The following is a 15,642-nucleotide window of genomic DNA, read 5'->3' on the forward strand; positions in this document are numbered from 1 at the left end:
GTTTTCTCCCTCCCCAAGATCTAGTTTCAAGCTGTCCTGATCAGATTCTCAAGACTCTTGACAAACACATTCTTGCCAACTGCTGTGAGGTGCAGCCCATCTCTTGCCAGAAGTCCTACCTCAAGGAAGCGGAGACCATGATCCAAGACGCCAAAAGCCAGTGGTTCACCTCAAGTATTTTCCTCACTCCTCTTGGGCCACGGCCTTCTGCAGGAAAGACTACCTATGCACCAAAAGGTTTTATATTCACAAATATAAAGGTCACACCGTGCATTTAAAGCACATCCAGCCCACATTTAACATGCATGACTTTCCCCAAAGAACTCTGGGAACAGTAGTTTGTTAAGAGGGCTGGGAATTGTAGCTCTGTGGGGGTGAAACTGCTGTTCCCAGATTCTTTGGGTGAAGTCATGTGCTTCAAATGTGTCTTGCTTTAAACAGATAGGTAGCCGTGTTGGTCTGCCATAGTCAAAACAAAAAAAATTCCTTCCAGTAGCACCTTAAAGACCAACTAAGTTAGTTCTTGGTATGAGCTTTCGTGTGCATGCACACTTCTTCAGATACACTGAAACAGAAGTTACCAGACCCTTCTATATAGTGAGAAGGTGGGGAGGGGTATTACTCAGAAGGGTGGTGGGAATGGGTGATTGGCAGATAGCTGTGATGAGCCTGTTGACGACTCTTAACGACTGCAATAGGTCTTACAGGAAAAAGCAAGGGGTGAGAAGGTGAAAAGTGGCTTTGAGTCGTCAACAGGCTCATCCCAGCTATCTGCCAATCACCCATTCCCACCACCCTTCTGAGTAATACCCCTCCCCACCTTCTCACTATATAGAAGGGTCTGGTGACTTCTGTTTCAGTGTATCTGAAGAAGTGTGCATGCACACGAAAGCTCATACCAAGAACTAACTTAGTTGGTCTTTAAGGTGCTACTGGAAGGAATTTTTTTTGTTTTGCTTTAAACACACATTGTGGCCCTGCTCTGTTTAACACCACTCCCCTGGTTCTGTATTCACACGGATTGGAAGCCCGATTGTCTACCCAGCTTGATATGAGTGCGTTTCCACTTACAAACCGTCCTGCACAAGGTTTAGGGTAAGGAGAAAGTCCCATTATGCTTTCCACTTACAATGTGGATAAAGTTAAATGGCTAATCTCTGTGTGTAACTCATCTGCACGCCGGATGCTCCTGCCTGTATCTCCCCCCTCTAAACAGACTTATAGAAGCTTAAAAGTAGCAGATTAATTTTGGCATAAGTAGATTAGAGCCCAGTTTATCAGATTAATGAAGTGCTACCGTCATCTTGCAGATATGCTGTATGTATGCATGTCTATACCAACAGACAAACATATTCATGGGTGGGGATTATAACAGTGAAACTAAATGGTCATGAAATGCTAACAACAACAACAATAATAATAATGATATGATTCTGTATCAAGCTGGAACTAACTGACCACTCAAATATTAGCATTTTTATTGATTGTTGCAGGATCAGATATTTTTAAAATGAGTGTTTGTGAGTGGCCGAGAAAATCCTGCATTAACTCAATGGGGGTGGGGGCTGTTGGGGGAGCAGCAGAATAAGCTGCTCCCCCGATATAGCAGTGGCATTCTCTGCAGGGCCTGTGGCAATACATCCCCACCACAAATATAATCAGTACTCTCATCAGAAACCATTAAAAACCCACCTGCCAAATACAGGAAGTGGTTCTGTAATGTAATGTAAGACTCCAACCAAAGCAATTATGTGGGTTATCGCTGAAGCTGATAATTAGATCACATCTTACCTACACAATGGGCTAACAAAAGGGCTGTTGCTTACTATGGGATGGTACTGGTTCAGCTGCTGTGATGTCATGGAATCATAAGTAAACATATATTAGAAATATGAATCTCCACGAACCTTAAAACAGCAGTGGAGAAGTGTCAGCAATATAATTTTAAAAAATTAAAACTCTAGGCCAGGCCAGAGTTTTAATTTTTTAAAATTATATTGCTGACAATTCTCCCCAGGCCACACTCATCACTGACCCTACTTCTCATCCTGTTTAGTTTTGGCTAGAACTCCCGCCCTGCCCTGGCCACAGTGATCTATGCAACGGTCACCTCCAGGCTTGACTACTGTAATTTGCTCTACGCGCGGCTGCCCTTGAAGCTGTCCCAGAAACTCCAGCGGGTGCAGAATGCTGCAGCGAGGCTCCTCACGGGGTCTCTGCCATGGGTCCTGGACCTCTTCTGAAGGCCACCGGGGGGCGAAAGTCTTTGCTCCCCCCTGCCTGCCTTCCCAGGGGCTTTTAAATCGCCCTGGGACAGCGGAGGACAGCGGAGCCTTCGCTGCCACCCGCCAGCATTTTAAAAAACCCCGGGACAGCGGAGGACTTCTCCGCTGTCCGGGGGCGATTTAAAAGCCCCCGGGAAGGCAGGCAGGGGGGACAAAGACTTTCGCCCCCCGCCGGCCTTCAGAAGAGGTCCCGGGGTTTTTTAAAATGCTGGCAGGCGCCAGCATTTTAAGATCGCCCCGGACAGCGGAGAAGTCCTCCGCTGTCCCGGGGTTTTTAAAAATGCTGGGGGTGGGAAGAAAAGCCCTTGTCCCCCCCCCCCCAGCCTTCAGAAGAGGTCGGGGGACAGACTGTCCCCGGACCTGGTCTGAAGGCGGTTTCCATAGGAACGCATTGATTGATTTTCAATGCATTCCTATGGGAAACCGTGCTTCGCAAGACGAAAAACTCGCAAGAAGAAAAAACTTCCGGAACGAATTAATTTCGTCTTGCGAGGCACCACTGTAACAGCATGTGGCCCCAAGGAGATTGCCCAATATGGCCCTTGGCAGAAAAAGGGTTCCCCAATCCTGCTGCAAGTCTCTCATGTACAAATGATTTTGAACCATTGCTACATAGCAGGCATGGGCAATCATTCCTCTCTGAGACGTCATTCCACAGGCCAATTCTCACCAACACTCTTGGGGTGAGCCGCATAAAATCTGTTCTTGCACATGGGTTCAGTAAAACAGGCTTCTTCTGTCACAGCCTGCCCAGAAAAACACACACAATCACACACATATTCTTGCTCTGCCGCACTGTATCTCTAACATGCAAGACCAGAGTGGGCCAGATCCCCCTGCCTCTGTCCCTTTATTTCTGAGAAAGCAAAGCGCAAGATTGTGCCAATGAGGCAGACAGAGGGTGGAATTAAATATTGCACTCTTCCCGTCATTCTGTCTGCTTCGAGCATCCAGGCGGGTTGACACCCCCCCTTTTCCCACCCCACGCCCTCCCAAACACTCAAGAGCCACTTGGGGGGTACCTGGGGGGGGGGGAGGGGAAAAGCCTTATTGCAAAAGTAAGCAGGGCTGGTTAGGAAGGGAATCCACCCACTTTAATGATGCACCCTAATCCTTTGCATTCTGGTGCTGGAGGAGACTCTGGAGAGTCCCATGGACTGCAAGAAGATCCAACCTCTCCATTCTGAAGGAAATCAGCCCTGAGTGTTCACTGGAAGGACAGATCCTGAAGCTGAGGCTCCAGTACTTTGGCCACCTCATGAGAAGAGAAGACTCCCTGGAAAAGACCCTGATGTTGGGAAAGATGGAGGGGACAAGGAGAAGGGGACGACAGAGGAGGAGAAGGTGGGACAGTGTTTTCAAGGTTACCGCAAAAAGCCCCGAATAAAGTTTAAGATATTAACTGATGCGAAAGAAAGAGGGGGATTTGCCCTGCCAGACTTGAGGTTATATTATGAATCCGCAGCCTTCTGCTGGTTGAAAGATTGGATCTTACTGGAAAACACTGATGTCCTAGATCTGGAAGGGTTTGACAACGCTTTTGGGTGGCATGCATATTTGTGGTATGACAAGGTTAAAGTGCACAAACTGTTTAAAAACCACATTGTCAGGAGAGCAATTTTAATGGTCTGGACAAAATATAAAGACTTATTGGAGAGTAAGACTCCGAGGTGGCTCTCACCGGTGGAGGCCAAGGCACGTAAGAGACCTAATATGGAAGCCAATTGGCCTAAATATGAGGAAATTATTGAAAAGATTGGAGACAATTGGAGGTTGCAGAGCTTGGAAAAACTAAAAAACAAGGTGCGAGATTGGTTGCATTATGCACAAATTCAAGAGGTCTTTAAAGTAGACAAGAAGGTTGGATTCCAGGTGGAAAAATCGAAACTAGAGACAGAACTGTTAGAACCAAAAAGTAAACTACTTTCGAGAATGTATAACCTGCTGCTTAAATGGAATACTCAGGATGAGACAGTCAAATCCGCCATGATAAAGTGGGCGCAGGATTTGGGGCATAACATTATGTTTGAAGACTGGGAAAGGTTATGGAACACCGGAATGAAATTTACGGCATGTAGTGCCTTGAAGGAAAACATTATGAAAATGATATACCGGTGGTACATGACCCCAGTCAAGCTGGCTAAGATATATCACCTGTCTGACAATAAATGTTGGAAATGTAAAGAGGCGGAAGGGACATTCTTTCACCTCTGGTGGACTTGCCCGAAAGTGAAGGTCTTTTGGGAGATGATTCATAATGAACTAAAAAAGGTACTTAGATTTACCTTACCTAAGAAACCAGAGGCCTTCCTCCTGGGCATGGTGGACCAGAGAGTGCTTAAGAAGGACAGAACTTTTTTTATGTATGCTACTACAGCAGCAAGGATCCTGATTGCAAAACATTGGAAGACACAAGATTTACCCACACTGGAGGAATGGCACACGCAGTTAATGGCTACATGGAACTGGCCGAAATGACTGGCAGAATCCGAGACTTGGGAGAAGAAACAATCGAGGACTGGAAAAAATTTAAAGACTATTTGGAAAAACATTATAAGTTGTATGAATGTTAAAAAACGCACCTTTTAGGAAATTCTAGCTTCAGTAATGTTAAATTAAAGAAATGGAAATTAAGGTACAAGAAGTCAGAGATAGAATAATGAAACAACTTTATTGTGTTAAAATGGAAACGTACATGATTTGGGTCATAATATATTTGAAATTGGGTAACATGATAAAATGGAAGATACAATAAGTATTGAAACAAGTTAACAAATTGCAGATGTTATGTATCACAGAGAATGCAGGGTTGGGAGGACGCGGGGAAGTCCAGTAGATTTGGAAAAAAGAATAAGAAAAATTTGTAACTTTCTTTTTCTACTTTTTATAATATGCTCTTTATTCTTTTTTCTGTATTTCATAAAACTAATAAAAAATATTATAAAATTTTTTTTAAAAAAAGTGTTTTCAAGGTTACCAGCATGAGTTTGACCAGACTGCGGGAGGCAGTGGAAGACAGGAGTGCCTGGCGTGCTCTGGTCCAGAAGAGTAGGACACAACTAAGAGTAGGACACAACTAAACGACTAAACAACAACAACAACAACAATCCTTTGCATGAGGGGAGAGACTTCATCAGGCAAGGCCTCCTTCCACCTGCCTTGCCCTACCCTCCAATCTCTGCTTCTCATTTTGTATTGTATTATGTTGTGCACTGTGGTTTGCTGTTGTTTTATTGATTGGATTTTAGAAACTACTTGTTGTAACTGTTGAGTAGATTTCTGTTTAATTTTAAAATGCTGATATTTAATATTATTCTATATTGTTTTAATGAATGTTGAACATTATTTTATTTGCATATTGTATATTGTATTATGCATATTGTCTTATTTAGATGATGTTAGCCGCTCTGAGCCTGGCTTTGGCTGGGGAGAGCGGGATACAAATAAAAAATTATTATTATTATTATTAAATCTTAAAATGCTTTTTTGGATTGTTTCGATGGTGGTCTTACTCTGAGTAGGTCCAGTGAAGTTAATAGACACAACTGCACACAGTGTGGGATTCCCCCAGGCCATCCAGAGCAGATTTAGAATGGGTGGGGTGGAGTGAAAGAATGTCCCTTTGTGTGAGCGGACTTTGATTGTTTCCTGCAGCAACTTGACTGAACCCCAACTCCTGTAAATTCAGTTGCCCCTGCATTTTTGATAGCAAAGACTCCACTGAGGTATGTGGACAGAATCAGTGAATAAAGGGGGGGGGAATTCCCCCCCCTTCCAGTAGCACCTTAAAGACCAACTAAGTTAGTTTTTGGTATGAGCTTTCGTGTGCATGCACACTTCTTCAGATACACTGTGTATGCACACTTCTTCAGATACACTGTGTATGCACACTTCTTCAGATACACTGTGTATCTGAAGAAGTGTGCATGCACACGAAAGCTCATACCAAAAACTAACTTAGTTGGTCTTTAAGGTGCTACTGGAAGGGAAAAAAATAAATTTGTTTTGACTATGGCAGACCAACACGGCTACCTATCTGTAACTGAATGAAGGGAGTTAGGGTACAGCAGGGCTGACCAATGTGGTGTCCTGCAGATCTTGTTGGACTACAACTCCCATCAGCCTCAGGCAGCATGGCCAACAGAAAGGGGAGATGGGAACTGCAGTCCAACATCTGGAGGGCAGCTCGTTGGCTATTCTGGGAATACAGTCGCTTTGTTTACCCGTCGCCCTGCCTCCAACACATCCGTCCCCTGCCCATGGCGTAACCCCCCTTTTTGGCCCTCTATACCAGTGTAAAGGGACACAGGTGGCGCTGTGGGTTAAACCACAGAGCCTAGGACTTGCTGATCAGAAGGTGGGCAGTTTGAATCCTCGCAACGGGGTGAGCTCCCGTTGTTCGGTCCCTGCTCCTGCCACCCTAGCAGTTCGAAAGCATGTCAAAGTGCAAGTAGATAAATAGGTACCACTTTGGCAGGAAGGTAAATGGCATTTCCGTGTGCTGCTCTGGTTTGCCAGAAGCGGCTTAGTCATGCTGGCCACATGGCCCGGAAGCTGTCTGTGAACAAACGCCGGCTCCCTCGGCCTATAGAGCGAGATGAGAGTGCAACCCCAGAGTCGGCCAAGACTGGACCTAATGGTCAGGGGTCACTTTACCTTTATACCAGTGTAACGCCTGCCAGTAAGCCCTTCCCTCTGCCATGTTAAGTAGATATGCCAGGGAAGTAATTTCCATGGGATCAGGCTTCTGAATACCACTTGCTGGAGACCACAGGTGAGCAGAGTGGTTCTTATGCTCGGGTCCCATTTGTAAGCCTTCCACCGGCATCTGGTTGAGAATCCTCCAGAAAAATAATCTCTCAAAGGACCTGTTGATGGCATTTTACCATTGTACTGTGGCAGTGGCGTAGCGTGGGGGGTGCAAGGGGTGCCAGCCGCACCGGGCGCAACATTTTTGGGGGCGCACTCGGAGCTCTCTGCCCCTACCTGGTCCTGGCTCACTCTCTCTCTCACAGTGCTGGCTGTGCGAATCTGATCCGAGCTGCCGGGTCGCCGCCCACTGTGGAGGGGGAGGGTGCCAGGCGTGCGTTGCGAAGCGGAGAGAGAGCGAGGGAGGGACTATCTGGGGGAGGGAAAATGCAGCGGCCGCCCAGCGCAGAGCTGAGCGCGGGAGAGAACTACATCCGACCAGCCCAGTTTTGGAGGGAAGGTGTTAGTTGCGGCGGAGCCCTGGCGCCCCGGGAGGCTGGCCGGGCCGGTAATGGGGCTGGCCGGTGGCGCCGCTGCCATCCTGCGGACAAAAGGGCTGCCGCCCCCGGCCGAGCCCCCCCCCCCGCGAAACCAGGAGCAGCTCTCTGGTGCTCGAGGGCTTCGCAGGCCCTTCATCTGCCCTCCATTGGCGCCTCAGCCCCCAGCCCTGCCTGCGCGGCTCCTGCGTCTGGGGGCGCGCTCGCGCGGATGGGGTGCCGCTCCCCGCTTGCAAATGGTGCCCGTAAGGCCACATCAGAGACGCCCCCGGGACCCAGTTGCTGCCTTCTTCCCCGCCATGTGATTAAGCCTCGCACTACTTTGTGGCAGTGGTGTAGCGTGGGGGGTGCAGGGGGGGCCGGCCGCACCGGCCACAACATCTGGGGGTTAGGGTTAGGGGGCGCAAATCCACGGGTTAGAGGTGCAAATCCACGGGTTAGGGGGCGCAAATTACTTGCCTTGCCCCGGGTGCTGACAACCCACACTACGCCACTGTACTGTGGAGAGTGTATTCACTTATGGTCTGTGTGTGTGGTTTGGGAGCTGCACGGTCAGGGGAAAAACAATGCTGTCCAGGGTTGTAAAAACTGCAGAGAGAATAACTGGGTGCACTCTTCCCACCTTGGATCAAATCTACGCTTCCAGGTGCCATAAGAAAGCTGCACAGATAGTACAGGATAGTGTGCACCCCGGAAATGATCTCTTTCAGCTTCTGCAAGAAGGTACAGGGTTATAAAGACTAGGACTAGCCACCTGAGAAACAGTTTCTATCCAAATGTGATTTTGGTTTTAAACGCAGTGTAAGGTAGTCTCTGTGGGAGTATATTGTATTTAATTATGGGGTATCAGAGTTTTTAGGGGGTTAACCAGGCTGGGATAGCAGGCTTGCTGGTTTTTGAAGGCCTGATGTAGATTTTTTCAATTTCGTTGTTCTCTATGGGACAATGACAATAAAGATGATCGTATTGTATCGTATCACTGGCCACTGTGAGAACAGGATGCTGGACTAGATAGGACCTTGACCAGATCTTCTTATGTTAGTAAGACCAGCAAACAGAGCAATCTAGACCTGCTTCTTTATCTGACCTTTTGAAGGGGTTTGGGATCCTTCCACCAAGCCCTGCTCACCAGTGGCTGCCAGTGGAAGCGTTTTAGGGGCAGAACTGGATCTGCTAGATCCTGAGCTGCTATCATGGCAGCAACAGGCCGGATCCAGGCCTATGAAGAACATAACAAGAGCGTGCTGGATCAGGCCAATGACCCGTGCAGTCCAGCATCCTATTCTCACAGCCGTCAACCAGATGCCTGCCGGAAATCCTTGAACAGAGAACAATACTGTAATATTCTCCCCTCTTGCAGTTCCCAGATGATATTTAGAACCATCGCTACCTCCAACTGTGAAAGCAGAGCAGAGCCATTCTGGCATTGCCATCTTCACTGTGCTAGCCTGGGAACAGTGTGATCCTGTGCATGTCTACTCAGAAGTAAGCCAAAGGGACTGACTCCAAGAGAAGCGTTCGTAGGGTTGCCATCACCTGCACATTTACCTGGGAGTCCTACTGAATTCAGCGCGGCGGGTAGATACCGTACTTTTCCGTGTATAAGACTAGGTTTTGTCTGCGGCAAGGGGTGGTGTTGATTGGGTGTTGCTGCGGCAATTGGGTGGGCAATAGGCTGCTTCTGGCGGTGAGGGGACAGACAAAGATTAGGAGGCTGTTGCGAAGTGCAGGAGTGTTAGCGTCGGCTAGGCGGGTGAGTTTTTGAATTATGGTGCTGGAGGAGACTCTGGAGAGTCCCATGGACTGCAAGAAGATCCAACCTCTCCATTCTGAAGGAAATCAGCCCTGAGTGCTCACTGGAAGGACAGATCATGAAGTTGAGGCTCCAAGACTTTGGCCACCTCATGAGAAGAGAAGACTCTCTGGAAAAGACCCTGATGTTGGGAAAGATGGAGGGCACAAGGAGAAGGGGACGACAGAGGACGAGATGGTGGGACAGTGTTCTTGAAGCTACCAGCATGAGTTTGACCAAACTGCAGGAGGCAGTGGAAGACAGGAGGGCCTGGCGTGCTCTGGTCCAGGGGGTCAATAAGAGTCGGACACGACTAAACGACTCAACAACAACAACACTGCATCCAGACAAGGAACTGGTTGTAAGTGTGGCATTCACCAGTTTGTGTTTTTGTTTTATTGCGTACTGTATTTTGTATTCTCATTTCGTGTGTTTTTTCTGTTGTGAACCAGCCTGGATCTTCGGATGAAGGGCGGCATACAACATAAATACATGCATGCCTGCCTTGGTCGTGAAGGTTTGGGAACAGCTAACGAGATGCCTGGCCTTAAGAGACGCTGCATCCTCTGCTTTTCCGGTACCCAAACCTGGCCTCGGCATCCTCCGCATCTCCTGTTGCACTTTAACACACCTGCAGAGATGCGGAGACTCGTCCGGGCAACGCCTGTTGCAGAAGACCCCACTCCCAGAAACACGCGTGTGCCGTTCACACGTGCGCGCGCGCCCTTTCCTGTTGACCCCAGCCTCCCTCTCCGGCGGCGCAGCGCACCGCAGATTGTAAGCTGCCCGGGGCAGGGGCTTGTTCCAACCAAAAGCCAAGCCGAGGTGCACCCGGGTCTGGGGAAAACCCAAGGGGCGTCCCCGGGACCCAAGCTCGAGGGGTCCCGCGCGCCCGGCTGCGATGCTGCTTCTTGGGCGCATTTGTAGTGCCGGCTGCGCGCCGGGAGCGGCGCCTCGGCCGCGCGCGCGTGGCCGCGGCCGCCTCCGCCGCCTGCAGGTGCTCCCGCGCTGCGGCCTCCCCGCGATCCCCGACGCGCGCGCGCGCGCGCCCGAAGCAGGCGGAGGCTGACGCCGGCGGAGGGGGCGCCCCGTCCCCGCCCAGCCGCCGTTGCGCCCCAGCAGGATTGCGCCGCCACTCCCTGCGCCCTCCCGCCGGAGATGCGCAGCTGAGCGCCGCTTCCCTCGGCCAGGCAGAGGCAGAGGCAGCGGCAGCAGCGCTCGTCCTCGCCTCGCCGCCGCCGCCGCATCCCCAGGCCCGGCCCAGGCTCCCCACCGCCTTCCTGCGACGCGGCAGCCGCAGCCGCCGCCACCGGGCGCGGCGATCATGGCCAAGCACCGCAAGGAGAGGAACAGCTGGGGTAGGTCTGGCCCGGCCGCGCTTCCTGCGGCCTTCCCCGGCTCTCCCCGGCGATCCTGGAGCGGGGCGCGCGGTAGGAAGGCCAGGAGGAGCCGTCCGTCCCTGCGCCCATCCCCAATGTTGCCCCCCAGCTCCCAGGCGGCCCCGGCTGTGGCTCCACCCCGGGGGCGCATCGCGCAGGGCGCAGGGAGGATGGATGGATGCAGCCCCGCCGGCCGGCAGATTGTGGGGCTGGGGGGGGGGGTAGAGGGAGAGGATGAACAATGGGGCCAAAGAGATGGAAGGGGTGGGGAGCGGGTTGCCATTGTTTCTTCTCTTCCCCCTTGTCAGAAGTAAACAACCCCTGTATTGGAAGACGGTGGTCCAGACAGGGTAGCCTTGCAAAAAAAAAAAAAAAAAAAAAAGGGTGTCTGGGTGTAAGATGCATTTTAGTAGCCCGTTAGCACTCCTTGGTGGCCAAAGGTAGTGTTTCTCCCCCCCCCCCCCTGTTTTAAATAATGTGTGATTGTTGCTTTTGCAGGAGTGGGTGCGATCTGATCCTTTTTCAATCATGAATTTTAGGCGTGATCTCCCTGCACAAGGAGGCACCTTATTCTAAGCCCCCTTCCCCAGGCTTGGGAGTTTTGTGCAGGGTGTCTCTGTGTTGTGATAATGTGTGAACTGATGGAAATCTCCTAAGACACAAAGGTGTGGTGCCGAGTGTGTTTGCTAGGAGGTTGAATCAGCAGGAAAGGGGGTGAATTTTAATGCACGTGTATATTTACTGCATTTTGTGGGTTGCCTTCCCACCCAGAGATGCTGCAGGCAGCTAACGGAATAAGGTGGCATTATGTAGGAATTCTGGGCATCGCATAACCCTTGTGAAATTAGCGGATGACACAGAACTGGGAGGAGCACCTGACACCACAGGAGTCTGGGATAAAGCTCAAAACAGACCTTGATAGAAAGGAGTAGAAAACAGAGGCCCAACAGAGACCAGTGCAAAGTTTGGGGAGGAAGCAACAAACATGACGAGGGATCCCTGATGTGTTCATGTGAAGGGTGTTTTGGAGGTTGCACTTGATCACAAGTCAAACATGAGTCAGCTAACACAGTTTTAAGACTGCATTGAGAGAAGCTTTGTTTCTGAGTCACGAGGAACAAGAGTTTGACTTAATTCTGCACTAGTCGGACCATTTCTGGAGTGCTGTTTCCTGTTCTGGGTGCTGCGCTGTAAAGAGGATATTGATCGGGGTGGGGAACCTGTGGCCCACCTGATGTTCTGGGACTCCAACTCCCAGCAGCCCCACCTGGCATGGCCAATGGTCAGGGATGATGGACGTGGGAGTCCAGCTGCATCTAGAGGGTACCACTTTCCCCAGCCGTGGTTCAGAGCTTTAAATGTAAAGTCCAGGACTGAGACAACTGAGCCCAGGAATGAATTGGTAGTCAGTGCAGCTGGAACAAAAAAAGAGGTCTCTTGTTCTAGGGAACTCAGTGCCACCTTCTAGTCCTTCCTTAGCCACCCAGTCATTTAAAACAACAACAACAACAACACCCTTATCCCATGCACACTTATGACACATACCTGTTGTAGGTAAGATTCCAAACCATATCAATAGTGGTGACCACTGAATTTGTTGTAAATGCCCCATTAATTAATCCTGATTAAAATGGTGGTGGTGGACTGTGCACAAGGGGGGTGGTTTACGTGGAATAGATCCAGTGTGTGGGATTGTGGGTTTGGAACTGGGGGTTTACCTTAAAAGGGAGGCACACACCCAGTTATTGGAACGCTTTATTGGGGATTCCCCTCCCTTTTCACCCAATAGCTTTCCAGATACATTATCTGGTTGCGCTTGCAGAACAAAGTGCGAAGTGGGGAAGGTGAGTTGAGTTTAAGCGATTCATCGTGACTGTGCAGTGTTGCATTTGAAGGAGGATGAGGTGTCCAGGTGAGAGGAGGGGAAGCAGAAGGAAGAAGGGGAAAGGCCATTGTGGTGTTTTCCAGTTGGAACAGCCCCCCCCCTCTCTCTCTTTCGCCCCTCACCAGGATTTACCAGCTAGGGAAGAATATCAGACAGCAAATCCCCAGGGCTGATGGGGTGGGTGGGATGGGGTGAGTTGCTGTAGAAAATTCTAAAGTTGCATATGGTTCACCAGTCTAGTTCACTGCATCCAGAATTGGCAAACACCCTTATTAATTTATATATATATATAAATAAAATTGCAATTTGCAATTTAAAAAAATGCATATGAAACCATTACTCATTTCTGTACATTTCGATGAACAGGCACTGGGAAAATAGCTATGGTATTATATTTTTTAAAATGCAGCTGCTGTCCTAGACCAGGGTGGTTCACATTAACTGTGTCAAAAGCAGCCAAATGAACTTTTCTTTTTTAAAAAATGGTACATGCAGCCTATGGTTAGGGCAAATGGGGCACTGCCCCACCAATCTCAGTCTGGCCTGCCTGCCTGTCTGCCTTTTCATGGGGTGGTTCTGGCAGTCACTGCCTGCCTGTTGTGGGTCTCCCTGTGGGTCCTACCAGCTCCAACAGCCACCAGCCACCACTGGCTACGACCTTATGGCCTGGATCATGTGAAACGCTGGCCAGAACAGTTAGTCTTCCCTGTTCCAGCCTCCTCCAAAGTGAAAATGGACCCTGGAACACCCGTAGTATGTTCCACAAAGGCTGCATGTGGCTGGGTTGTGGAGAGCCCGCTGCTTTCAAAGACAACAGATCAGCCTTCCCCCAAGAGAGGTCTGCTTTCAAAGACAACAGATCAGCCTTCCCCCAAGAGAGTGGACTGAGAGGTCTGTGATTCCTGATGTCCGATTTATGTCCGTTTATTCTTTGGCGTAAGGTCTGGCCTGTTTGTCCAATATAGAGAGCTGAAGTGTCCTTCAGAGACGCCAACAGTGTCCTTCAGCTCTCTATATTGGACAAACAGGCCAGACCTTACGCCAAAGAATAAACGGACATAAATCGGACATCAGGAATCACAAGACAGAGAAACCAGTAGGAGAACACTTCAATCTCCCAGGACATTCTATACAAGATCTCAAAGTAGCTGTTTTACTACAAAGGAATTTCAGAAATAGACTGGAAAGAGAAGCTGCTGAATTACAACTTATCACCAAACTTAAAACCATGGAGAAACCTGGCCTGAACAAAGACCTTGGATTCTTATCTCATTATACATGACAAAGCCATTTTTCACCTTTTCACCCCTTGCTTCTTCCTGTAAGACCTATTGCAGTCGTTAAGAGTCGTCAACAGGCTCATCACAGCTATCTGCCAATCACCCATTCCCACCACCCTTCTGAGTAATACCCCTCCCCACCTTCTCACTATATAGAAGGGTCTGGAAACTTCTGTTTCAGTGTATCTGAAGAAGTGTGCATGCACACGAAAGCTCATACCAAGAACTGACTTAGTTGGTCTTTAAGGTGCTACTGGAAGGAATTTTTTTTGTTTTTATTATGGTTGAAGTTTCTGTTCAGCTTTGTGGCGAATTGCACATGTGATAAATAACAGGTTTGTTGTGTTGTTGTTGTTTAAATTATTTAAGGAAAACTTCCCCGGTGACTTTTAAAACCAAACAGCTTAATGGGCAATATAATTGCAGAGGTGACCTTCCCTAAGATGTTGCCAAAGCAAAGGAAGACCCGATTGGCTTGAAAGCACATCTTGGGTTGTGTGATGGACCAAGTCCCTTTATTTCCAGGCAAATGAGAATCAGTTGGGGCCAGAAATAGCTTTCTTGGAAGTCACTTTCTGTGCTGGCTCATGCTAGGGCGGGGGCTGGTTTCTTGCAGTGCAAAAGCAGCTTTAAAATGCTGCCAAATTCACCGATAATTGACAGTGAGTTTGCAACCAGATTGAATGGCAAGGATGGAGGGGCCCATAGCTCAGTAAAAGAGTGTGTATGTACTTTGCATACAGAATAGCCAGGGCTCAGTCTTTCGTCTCTCCTTAAAAGAAGGCTCAGGTAGCAGCTGGTGCAAAAGACCTTCTTTGTCTGAGATCCAAGAGAGCCACTTCTGGTACAGGAAGACTACCTGGGTTTGTTGTTGTTTAGTCGTTTAGTCGTGTCCGACTCTTCGTGACCCCCTGGACCAGAGCACGCCAGGCACTCTTGTCTTCCACTGCCTCCTGCAGTTTGGTCAGACTCATGTTTGTATCTTGGAGAACACTGTCCCACCATCTCGTCCTCTGTCGTCCCCTTCTCCTTGTGCCCTCCATCTTTCCCAACATCAGGGTCTTTTCCAGGGAGTCTTCTCTTCTCATGAGGTGGCCAAAGTCTTGGAGCCTCAGCTGCAGGATCTGTCCTTCCAGTGAGCACTCAGGGCTGATTTCCTTCAGAAGGGAGAGGTTTGATCTTCTTGCAGTCCATGGGACTCTCAAGAGTCTCCTCCAGCACCAGAATTCAAAAGCATCAATTCTTCGGCGATCAGCCTTCTTTATGGTCCAGCATTCACTTCCATACATCACTACAGGGAAAACCAGAGCTTTTACTATACGGACCTTTGTTTGCAAGGTGATATCTCTACTTTTTAAGATGCTGTCCAGGTTTGTCATTGCTCTACCTGGGTTAGGTGGTTTCTAAAGGTAAAGGTAAAGGACCCCTGGGTGGTTAAGTCCAGTCAAAGGAGACTATGGGCTGCGGCCTCATCTTGCTTTCAGGCCAAGGGAGCCAGTGTTTGTCCGCAGACAGCTTTCTGGGTCATGTGGCCAGCAGGACTAAACCGCTCCTGGTGTAACGGGACACCGTGATGGAAATCAGAGCACACAGAAGCGCCATTTACCTTCCCGCCACAGTGGTACCTATTTATCTACTGGTGTGCTTTCGAACTGCTAGGTTGGCAGAAGCTGGGACCGAGCAACGGGAGCTCACCCCGTCACGGAGATTCGAACCACTGACCTTCTGATCAGCAAGCCCAATAGGCTCAGTGCTTTAGACCACAGCCCCATCCA

The 15,642-nt window shown here is 49.2% G+C and overlaps 1 protein-coding gene across 4 annotated transcripts in view; it reads left to right on the plus strand.

Moving 5' to 3' along the window:
* The first annotated feature begins 33 nt into the window (after nt 1-33).
* ATL1 (atlastin GTPase 1) overlaps nt 34-15,642 on the plus strand; it is a 49,140-nt gene continuing 33,531 nt past the window's right edge. For 3 of the 4 annotated variants that reach the window (XM_083734816.1, XM_083734817.1, XM_083734818.1), the window contains exon 1: nt 10,200-10,681. In XM_083734816.1, coding sequence (XP_083590942.1) covers nt 10,648-10,681 — 34 coding nt within the window. In that variant the 5' untranslated portion in view covers nt 10,200-10,647. Of the gene's footprint in view, nt 238-10,199; nt 10,682-15,642 lie in introns of those variants that run through there. The other variant, XM_083734819.1, reaches the window with a different exon arrangement.

Source organism: Podarcis gaigeae (genome assembly GCF_964106915.1).
Source record: "Podarcis gaigeae genome assembly, chromosome: 1".
NCBI classification, from domain to species: domain Eukaryota; kingdom Metazoa; phylum Chordata; class Lepidosauria; order Squamata; family Lacertidae; genus Podarcis; species Podarcis gaigeae.